The sequence below is a fragment of the Castor canadensis genome, chromosome 8 (genome assembly GCF_047511655.1).
Source record: "Castor canadensis chromosome 8, mCasCan1.hap1v2, whole genome shotgun sequence".
NCBI classification, from domain to species: Eukaryota; Metazoa; Chordata; class Mammalia; order Rodentia; family Castoridae; genus Castor; species Castor canadensis.
In genome coordinates, this window is record NC_133393.1 from 89,389,615 (window position 1) to 89,400,340 (window position 10,726).

The following is a 10,726-nucleotide window of genomic DNA, read 5'->3' on the forward strand; positions in this document are numbered from 1 at the left end:
TCAGAGATGGGAGTTGAGGGGAGGTGACAAGAACCGGGCTTACCAGCCTAGATAAAACTGAGCCAGTGCACCACTGGAAGGGGACTGGAAGAAGGGACAGGTCACAAAGGAGCCTTCTACAAATTGCCATTTCCAGCACAGAGGCTCTGAACTAGCCACAGGAGGCCAGGCTCTGGTCCTGGAGGTCAAGGCCTCTGCAAAGATGCTCTGTTTCTTATAGGTGGAAGGTATTTGCTGGAGACAACAGAAAGGGACAGGTAGGGAGAGAAGTGGTACCCATCTCTTGTGAGAATAACCCTAAAGCTAGCACAGCACCTCAAGTATGGTTTGCCTTGAATACAATTTGCAGGAGGGAAGAGGAGAGGAGGTAGGAGATGAAGAGGGCTCTGAGTGCTATGTCACTTCACAGGCGAGCTGGAGAAACAGAGGTCCAGAGAAGGAAGAGAAGAGGACAAGAGTGGGCCCCTTGGTTCCAACCTCCAGCCTCTGGTCATTGGGCCTCAGGCCTCTCCCCTCCCACTAAAGAATACTTTTTCCTCTAGGGATATAGCCTGGCCTAACCCAGCCAGGAAGACAAGCCCTGTGCACCTTGACTGGGAGTGAATAGCACACAAGTGAGATGCAAGTCAGTATGCAGAGCAAGAGTGAGACTTTATTGACATCCCCATTGGAATCCCCCGTGAGCTTGCTTTGGCTTTGGGCAGTAGACATAAGGGATGGGGTAGAAGCAGGGCTGATGGATTCAGGAAGGAAATGGCCACCAGGTCACTCAGTATGTGATAGAAGTCTTCAGACTCGACTCCACTGTCTTCTTTACAATGGTGTGACAGCCAGAGCCAGAGCCAGAGCCAGAGCCAAAGCCAGAGCCAGACACAGAACAGAAGCCCAAAACAGGGCCATGCCCAGAGCCCAGGGTGGTGTTAAAGCCTCCAGTCACGATGCTGGAGCAGCCAGATCCGAAGTTGCCTTTCCTGCCTCTGAGTCCACAAGTACCCACTCGGCCGCCACCAGTTCCTCCAGATGAAAAGACATTGCCTCCCACTGTGGCTGTCAAGAAATGCAGCAGGGTCACAGCAGGGTCCTCAGTACCCCCATGGGAATCCCACCCTCAAAGTCCCCTCATACTCACAAATAGTGACCTGGCTGGGGCACTCCCCAGTTACCCTGGAAGAGAAAAGACAGGGGAGAAATGTCAACAACGGCTGCAAAGAATGCATCCTCAGGTGCTTTGAAGCCTCTAGGAGTAGCTCACCTACCCTGTCAGCACATAAAATCCAGTACCCAATTTTAAATCCCTCCCAGCAGAGTTGGTTGCCTTTAGTGACTCACAGTATCAGGAAATCTCTCAGAATCCCCGTTAGCAAGGAGAGCCCTGTGTGGGTATTCTATCCTCCTCCTCCACCCAGTCATATATTCCCAAGTCCCTCCATCCTGCCCCACCTGCACTCCTCGCCCTCTAGCAGCCTGCGGTAGGTGGCAATCTCCACGTCCAGGGACAGCTTTGTGCTCATTAGTTCCTGGTAGTCGCGCAACAGTCTGGCCATGTCCTGCCTGGTTGTTCTCAGAGCACCCTCCAGCTCATCCAGCTTGGCCTGAGCATCCTTCAGAGCCCTCTCCCCACGCTGCTCGGCACCAGCAATGGCTGACTGCAGGTTGGCATTCTGGAAGTAGACAGAAATGAGGGAGAATGTGCCTGTCAGCCTGACACAGCCTCCCAAAGCACTCACTGTGGACAAAATGTGAACGCTGGGGTGGACCATGAACTCAAAATTACCCTGGCCACCCCATCTCCCAGCTTCTCTTGGTCTAAGGTAAAGCATGGCCTCCACAGCTTCCCGGCCGCCTGTAGAGGGTTGAATAGGGTTCACCCAAAGTTTCTGTGTTGGCCCTGAAGCTCAGAGGGTGACCTTATTTGGAAGTAGGCCCTTTATTGACATACTTAGTTATGGCTCTCATGGTGACGTTATACTGTACTTAGGGTGAGCCCTAAATTCAATGCCTGGTGTCCTCATAAGAAGAGAGGTCACAGAGACAGACACAGAGAAGATGGAAGCAGAGGTTGAAGTAATTTGTATGACAGCCCGGGAAACTAATGTACCTCCCTTGACACCTCCTCAAGAGATCGTCCCCTATTTCTTCCCCTCTCCAGTCCCCCTCCACACACACACACACACACACACACACACACACTTGAGAATCTCTCTCAAGGCATTTGGAGCACTTCCTGCACTGGGTGGGTTCTTCTCCACAAGTCTCATTCTGAGGGCCACCCTCTGAGGGTCCTTGAGGTTTTAGGAGATTCCTGTTTCAAACACTGTCCTGTTGTCAGATTATATCAAATCCTCTGACTGTTTTTGACTTGAGAAATGTTTGATCACAATAACTGCTCTCCAACCCAGAAAGCTAGAGCAAGGATGGGCTCTCTGCCTGACCAGCCTCACAGATGATTCACCCTCACCTCAGATTCAGGAGAGAAGGGATTTCCCAAAGGCTCTCACTATTTGTTCCCACACAGGCATTCTATAGGTGGGAGCACCATCTCCACTCTGTATGTGAAGAAGCTGAGCCTCAGAAAGGTGATGGGTGAAAGAACAAGGACCTGAGCCCCCAACTGAGGCCACTGCTATCCAGCACACTGGGGCCAGTGCAGGGAGCCTTGTCCATATAGGCTTGTGCAGGAAAAAGGGAGGGGACACTTGATCCCCAACAGGAATTCTCATGGTAAAGGTATACAACTTATGTGATCCCCAGGGCTGGGCACCCTGTAGACATTCCTTTGGGCTGGCCCTGGGCTCTGAAAATCATGTGCTTCAGCACCAACTGGTGAATTTATTTAAAAAGCAAGTTTCTGAGCCCCACACTTAAAGATTCTGGTTCCCCAGGTCTGGCAGGAGGCTCAGGAATCAACACTTGGGAGTCTGAAATTGGGAGATCACCATTCGAGGATAGCCCAGGCAAATAGTTTACAAGATTCCCATCTCCAAAATAACCAGAGCAAAATGGACTGGAGGTGTGGTTCAAATAGTAGAGTACCTGCTCTGCAAGCATGAAGCCCTGAGTTCAAACTTCATCTCTACAATAAATACATAGATACATAGATACATAGAATAGAGACACCCCAAGGGATTCCAGAACTAGGGTCCAAATCCGTTGGGGAAACATTAAGCAGCAAACTGAATTCTAGGACCAGGTCCCATTCATCTCAGACCCTGTACAAAGAAGAGCTGGTAATGATAGTTTGGGAGAAGTGATAACCTATGTATGCTTCCAGAACTTTCCCAGAGGGCCCTGCTTGGGAAGGGACTTGGGAGTCAGGCCTCAGTGCCTGGGCGATCCACGTGAGTCTGTGGTCTCTGCTCACTGCCTTCTGAGAATCTCCAAATTGATTTTGGAGAATGTGAGTGGAAAGACCATTCCCGTGGGAGGGCTCTCCAGTAGAATGAGCACCACCACCCTCCCCTAAGGGGTCTAGTTTCCCCCATCCCCCATCACCTTGCCTGCTCTCCTAGCTCTCACCTTTCCCAATAGGGGACCAGGAAATGCAGTATTTGGCCTTAAAGTCCCTGCTTGGTTTGAGGAATAAAAGTCAAAAGAAAAGATGAGCAAAGAGATAAATTAACCCTCTCCCCAACGAACCAAAAACAGGACATCCACCTGGATGTGGACTACAAGTGACAGTCTGAGGGGGTTGTGCAGTACAGTGGCTTTGTCCCAGAAAAGCTGGAATTCACAGAAGGCAGGTTGACTTCACCCCAGAGAGGGCTGGAAGCTCTCTCCACCCCAAATGATCCAGACCTCCAGCCAGTTGTCCTGGGCTTCCACACACACCCCTGGTGAGCCTAGCTGGCTAGAGGGAAACCCAGAGCTGGGGAGGGCTGAGGCACAAAGCCATTTGGAGACCTGGGAGTGAGGGGGGAGGGGCGGAGCCTCACCTGATCCTTGACACTTGCAATCTGACTCTGCAGCCTCTTCATGGTCTGCTGCAGCTGAGAAATCTGGACCCTGGTTTCCTTCATGCTGTCCCCATGAAGTTGGGCTGATGCCTGAAGCTTCTGGTACTATGGAGAGCAGAGGGACACCACTGGGTGAGAAGACAGCCACCTATGACCCCAATACCAGAGAACACCCACCTCCTGGCCTTTGGAGACGCCTCCTGACATCCTCATTTTCCCAATACGGGCTCACTGTTTGAGCCCAAGATGCAGTGGATGTGCCTGCAGAAGTCCAAGCCTCCAGGAGAGGGCTCACGGTCCTTCCCACCCAGACTGAGACGTCTCAGAGGTGATTGAAACGGCCCCGATGGGACCAAGGTAGGTGACCACCATAGGGTGCGGACATGGATTCCCAGTCGTTTCCACCATCATGCCGCCCCCGGCCCCAGCACCTTGGCCTGGTACAGGGTTTCAGCCTCGGTCTTGCTGGTTTGTGCAATCTCCTCGTACCGAGCGCAGACCTCAGCGATGATGTCCCTGAAGTCCAGGCAGCGGTTGTTGTCCATAGACAGCACCACAGACGTGTCGCTCACCTGGGTCTGTACCTGGCCCACCTCCTATAGGGAAGACTAATTCAGTGTCCACCACCCTGGCTCCCTCTCCCCTGGGTCCTGGTGAAGGATTCCTAGACACTCTACACACTCCGTCAGCCACCTCCAAGCATTCCCACTGGGACACCAAGTAGGGCTGCCCTTCGTGGAGCTCGAGCTACTTCTTTGAAAGCAAGGGCCATAGAAGTAGTCTCCAGGGACTCTTACAGATTGGGCCTTAAAAAAAATGGCCCCAAGGCCCAAGATCACCTGTCTCCATCACTCCTCTGACCCATTATCACACTGTCCTCTCATTTCCTCCCCCACTCCAGCCACGTTGACCTCATTGCATTTCCTCAAAGACACCAACCAGCACACTCAATGCTGCGGGCTTCAACCTTTGCCTAAAATCCCAGAAGCCACCTGCAGGTAATCTGCCTCACCTCCTTCAAATCGTCTTTACTTTCTAAATAAGACCTGTTTGAAATTGCCACCTCCCCACCTCTTCAGCCCTCCTTTCTCTGCTCTCCATAGCACTTACCATCCTCTAACATACTACCTAACTTACTTATTTACTTAGTGCTGATGTCTATCGCCCAACAGGAAGCCAGCTTTGAGTTTTTGTCTGGTTATTCATTGATATAGCCCTAGTACCTGGCAATCCACACAGTGAGTTCTCAGTAACCGCTTGTCCAGTGATTAAATGACCACAAATCTAAGCCACCCTGACAGCCCTCCCTTCATGGTCACTCCCCCTGCCCACCCTGTCCCCTTTATCACTCCCGCCTATCCTTGGCAAAGCCTCACTTCTTCATACAGACGCTTCAAGAAGCAGAAGTATTCCCGCAGAGACTCCAGCTTGCCTTCCAACTCCATCTTGCTCAGGAAAACCGCATCCACATCCTGGAGACAGCGACACAGAATCCATGCACCCCTCACTTTCTCTTGGCAGGCCCTACACTGGCTGAGGAGTTCTATGTACCCATTGCTCAACACCAGCCCACCAGTGTTTCTGAAGACCCACCCCTTCCTCCTCCAACCCATCCTGGCCTGCTCTCTTCTTTGCCCTACACTGACCCATGACGCCTTCAGAAAACTTTCCCTGCTTAATTCCAACCAATTCTGCTTCTTCTCATCCCCCCACCCACACAGGGATACACAGAGCTCATCACGTAGTGCTTCTGTCGGACCTCATCTTGGGCTCCCTTTATCTAAGTAAATGTCCCATTCTGGTGGACAGCTGCACATAGAGTGATGGTGTCAGGACCTCCACCCTCTGCTCTTCCAGCCTAGGACCAGGCTCTATGCACAGTGGGGGCTTAGGATCTGAGTGGAGCACTTGCCCCTCCCACCTTTTTTAGGACCCCAAAGTCATTCTGCACGATGGTGTGCTTGTGGGCCTCCTGCTCATACCTGCCAAGTAAGTAGAAAAGGACACATCAGGTGCCTGCCAAGGTCAGACCCCAAGGCCCGTCCCAGAAGCTTACCCTCCCTGAATAGGACTCCTTGCCTTTAGATGTCCCAAAGCATGACCCATAACTAGCCCTTCTCTCCTTTCGTATCATGAGGTTTTGTAGCATCCTAGTTATGTTTCTGTGCCACTCCTTCAGCCCATGTCTCCTGTGACCATAGCCACAGTTCACAGTTTCTATGGTACATATAAATGCCAGTTCTCAGGCTAGGGGTGTAGCTCAGTGGTAAAGCTCCTGCCTAACACATTCAAGGCCCAGGGTTTGATTCCCCAGTACTGGAAAAAACAAAACCAAATGCCTGTTCTCACTGCTCATAACCATTGCCTACAGCAGGCAAATAGGGTTTTATGAGGGGGAAAAGGAACCCAGATCCCCCTTCCTCCAACTCTCACCCCATTCCACCAGTCCTGGAGGTCAGAAGATGACCTTTTCCCAGCATGCAGATGTGGATACTGGGGTGGAAGTTGGGAGGGGAGGAGTAGGTAAGTAGCTTCCCAGCTGCCCAAGGCCACACAGCTAGTCCTCACTCATGGTCTCTCAAGCCTACACCTCCTGTCAGTGCAGGGCTCTCTCCAAACCACCAGGTGACCTAGGTGGAGAGTCCAGAACCACAACCCCACTGTGAATCATGCCATGGGCCTGGAGACAGTGTCACAAAATTGATTTCCTTCTACCCCTGAGACCAGAGGACATCTGAGTCACTTTAGCCCACAGCCTGCTAAACAGGAATTTCTCCAGAAAATCCACTGAGGCATTATTTAAATAAGCCATTCCCATCTCTGTCCAGAAACCTAGGCCTTCCTTGCTGGGCCCATAGGAATGGGACACAACCCACTAGACACAGGTCGCCCTGACCTTCCTCCAAGGCTCTCCAGACCTGGGCAGGGGGCTGTCGAGTCTCCTCTACCTGTGAGTGAAGGGAAGGGGGAGGCAGAGTAGAAGAGGAGAAGGGAGGCCACTGTGTATCTCTGGGTACTCGGCCTATGGGAGACCCTCAAGCCAGCAAAGCAATCCATGTCTTCCCAGACCCCATAGGAAACCCCATCACCTACTTGGCCTTGTACTCCTCCTCCTGGTCCTGGAAGACCTTCAGCTCAGCATCCAAAGCTCCTCGTTCTCCCTGCAGCTGCTCCAGCTGCCTTCTGAGGTGGGCCAGGCAGGTCTCGAAGACAGGCTCCAAGTCCTGGGGGCTGTCACTCACCTTCAGTTGCTGCAGCAAGTTCCACTTGGTCTCTAGGATCTTGTTCTGCTGCTCCAGGAACCGCACCTGCAGCCAGGCACAGGTCTCTGAGGCTCCTGTGGGATCCCCAGCACAGTCTCTGGAGAGGCAAGCTTTAGGGGCCCTCCTGTGAGCCCCTTCTCCCCTGGCTTCCCCTCCACGCCTCTCTGTGGGAGTCTGAGAACATCCACATGGTTGGAAGGACCAACACAAAAGGGTCTTCCTACTGCTGGCCAGTGTTCTCTGTTCCTGAGCCCTAGCCATGGAGCGACCAGTCCTTGGCATAACGAGAGAGACCCCAATTAGACTTCAGGAAGACTCCTTGCTGCCGAAGTGATTAGAAAAGTAGTAGAAGGAGGTCAGACTTGCCCATTCCCAATCTGTCAGGGGCAGCTCCCTGAGGAAACACAGAGGCAAGGCCAGGCCGAGATGCCGCTCACCTTGTCAATGAAGGAAGCAAACTGGTTGTTGAGGGTCCTGATCTCTTGGGTCTCCTGTGTCCTCACCACATGGAACTGGGGGTCAATCTCAATCTTCAGTGGGGTCAGCAGACTCTCGTCCATGGTCACTTCTTGGATGCCCCCAGGTGGGCACAGGGAATGCCCAGGCCCAGCAATCCCCTTTGCAGACCACATCCCAAGCCTTCCCCCTGACCCCCGGACCCTCCCACGGGAGCTCCCTTGGCACCCCCTGAGGTTGCCGAGGCTCCTGCTACTGAAGCCGGCTCTGCCACAGGCCCCTGAAAAAGCAGAACAGGCTGAGCGTGTGCTGAAGCCCCTCTTGACCCGGCATGGAGACAGAGACATGGCAGAAACAGGCAGTCACTCAGCTACAGACAAACAGACAAATGGTCAAGGTGTGTTTGTTCTTGCCCTGGGGCTCCGGCACAAGACTTTTATCCCCTCCCGTACCTGGGTTGGGTCTTGGAGAGCAAGATGCTCTCAGTCTGACTGTGTCTGTCACTTGGCTCTAGCTGACTTGCTCTGACACACCTGGGAAATGGGAGACTGGCACGTGCAGGGCCCAAGGAAGAAGGAGGCCCAGATCATACTCTGGGAGCTCCTGAGCTGGCAGAAGAGGTGGGCCTGCCCCAAAAATGAGGAAGCAGCCAGGGACCTGCACCTTGGTGCTGGGCACTAGGCAAAGTCACAGAGGGCCATTCAAAGAAAGCTTCCTGAAGAGACAGGGGGGACGAGAGAGAGGTTTTCAGAGAAGAGGAGGATGGGGGGTGCAGGTGAGGGAACAGACACCCTGGAGTTGCAGGATAGGGGAGAAAGAAGCTTTCAAAGTGAGACTTGACCTCATGGAGGTAGAGGAGGGAGGCCTTGTGCAGCACTGTGGAGCCAGAAGTTAGTTGAAGTGTCACTGCCATTATTGTCTGAAAGACACTCCAGGATTTGGAAATGAAACAGAAAATCAGGACATCCCAGTCCCTCCTCCAGCCCAACCCAGCAATCATCCAAAAGGCACCACCCGCTCAAAGCAGGCATCTCCAGCCAGGATTGCAGGGAACAGTGCTTCTGAGCCCAGCCAGTGTCCCTGCCCCTCCACACACACAGTGCCAGGCCTCTCCACAGGGGTGGCCAGGTGACCTGATGTCCTGTATGTCTGTGTCCAGGGCACAAGTCAGAGGCACTAAACTCCAAGATAAAATGTACATTTAGAAAACTGTTCCTGAGGCCCCTGAGTTTAAGCCCCAGTACCGCAAAAAAAAAAAAAAGAAAGAAAGAAAGAAAAGAAAAAAGAAAAAACTGTTCTTGAGGGGCTGGTGGAAGAAACGGGAGACCTGGGCTTCCCCAGATAGATTCTGTCTCAGAGTGCAGTCACAGCACTCCAGGGCTCCCCTAGGATTTTAGACCAACTCCTGCCCTGGGCAGGCTTACTGGGGCATCTAGAAGCTTGCATTCAGATGCTCCCTGCTGGGCTGCAGAGCTGGATGGCTCGGATTCTTAGGGCTGTCCACAGCTTCTTTTTGTGGCAGATGGCTATTGCTCCCTGTATTCATTGTCGTCCCTCCACTCTGAGACCCCCCACCACCACACACACACACAGCTAGAGCCTGGGGCATTCGGAAGGTAGGATACTGGGGTCTTTGTCCACACAACATGAAGCAAGGCCAGCCAGAGACACAACCTACTAAACGCTGAAAAGATGCTATGAGGAAGTCAGCCCTTAGCAATTACAACAATCCCGCAAATGCTCCACCCAGGCCAGGCAACTGTGAGCCAGCCTGTCTCCCCTCCCATCCGGGGATTACGAGCCCCTTCCTCCTTCCCCCAGCCATCTGAGGAAGGAAGAGATGGGCCCTCAGCGGGGAGAACAAGAGTTCATAGAATGGGAGGGGGGAGGAAAGGGTGGGAAGGTAGGAAAAGGGAGGAAGAGCCAGGATAGAGCTAGGCACCCCAGAGAGAGGGGAAGCAGCACACAGTACAGAGGGAAGAGATTGGAAATGGCTGAGATCTCATTGAGCACCCAGCTCTCAATGAGAGGGGGATTACTTTGCAGTAGCAAGGTTGGGGCCTTCCTATCCCCCATGGACCCTTCCCAAGCACATCCTTGAGGCCCTGTGGGGTAAGAACAAGACCATCCCTATCAGTGTTGAGGGTGGAAACAGAAGTCACACTGGCATGGGGCCAAATTCACCTCCAAAGACCTTCCCATATTTGTAATACTACAAAGTATCAGAGCCAGAAGTGAACTTCAAGGTCATTTGATCCAAACCCTGAGTGCACTTGAGCCCTCTGAGGCCCTATAGTGTGTCACTGCACTCTCTTAGGTAACCTGAGAGGTTGCCCAAGGTGACATCTAAAATTGCCTTGGCCTCAGTCCAAGGCCACCCACACAGTACTCAGGCTGGAACCACCACCCCCACCCAGCTAGCCCACAGCCCCATGGAACAGCCCAAAAAGAGCCTCCTCTTCCATATGTTGACCTTCAAACACCACACGATGCTCCATCCTAACTCCACCATGTCTGTCTGGTCCTCCCCTCCAGCCAACTCAGGGTCTACTGCACATTAGGCATTAGTAAGTATTTGCTTGAAGAGATGAATTTTGACCCATGACAGTCACACTCAAGGGACCCTCTTGAGTCCCCAGATTTGCAAATGCTGCTAGACTACATGCTTCCCTTAAGTAAAAATCGCTTAAAAGACCACTGGGTGATAGAGAAAAGGTACAACAGTTAGGCAATGAAAAAAGGCCCCTCTCCAGCTGGTGGCTGGTTCCCACACACAGATACATGAGATCCCACACTGTAAGAAGTGTCCAAACTGCTTTTTTTGAAAAGCACTGACTCCTTACTTGGGTCCACAAATTGACTAAAAACAGGAGAAGCTTAGCATCCCTTCCTCTATTTTGTATCTGTCTTTGCTCTAAAGCCATTCTCTTTGCAGTTGCTTTGAAATCACCTTGGATTCCAGAAAGGATAGAACTTATAACATCTATATGATAAGAGGCTGAAACTTCCCAAAAGGAACAGTGGAGACTTGTGAGACAGACAACCACCCCAAAT

At 52.4% G+C, this 10,726-nt stretch overlaps 1 protein-coding gene across 1 annotated transcript; it reads right to left on the bottom strand.

Annotated features, from left to right (window-relative positions):
* Window positions 1–632: 632 nt before the first annotated feature.
* Krt78 (keratin 78) lies at window positions 633–8,934 on the bottom strand. Its single transcript, XM_020160238.2, has 9 exons — window positions 7,654–8,934; window positions 7,047–7,261; window positions 5,875–5,935; window positions 5,330–5,425; window positions 4,385–4,549; window positions 3,933–4,058; window positions 1,441–1,661; window positions 1,130–1,164; window positions 633–1,047 (listed from the first exon to the last, which is right to left on the bottom strand). The coding sequence occupies exons 1-9, from the start codon at window positions 8,017–8,019 to the stop codon at window positions 770–772; spliced, it is 1,563 nt and encodes a 520-aa protein (XP_020015827.2). The 5' UTR covers window positions 8,020–8,934; the 3' UTR covers window positions 633–769.
* Between the last annotated feature and the right edge of the window lie 1,792 nt (window positions 8,935–10,726).

Excerpts from the sequence above, each read along its gene's own strand:
- Krt78 (XM_020160238.2), bottom strand. The coding sequence starts at position 8,019 with ATGTCTCTGTCTCCATGCCGGGTCAAGAGGGGCTTCAGCACACGCTCA. Across the intron at positions 1,662-3,932 it reads TTGCAAGTGTCAAGGATCAG|AATGCCAACCTGCAGTCAGC; the intron begins GTGAGGCTCCGC and ends GTCTACTTCCAG. Across the intron at positions 1,048-1,129 it reads CCCCAGCCAGGTCACTATTT|CCACAGTGGGAGGCAATGTC; the intron begins GTGAGTATGAGG and ends ATTTCTTGACAG.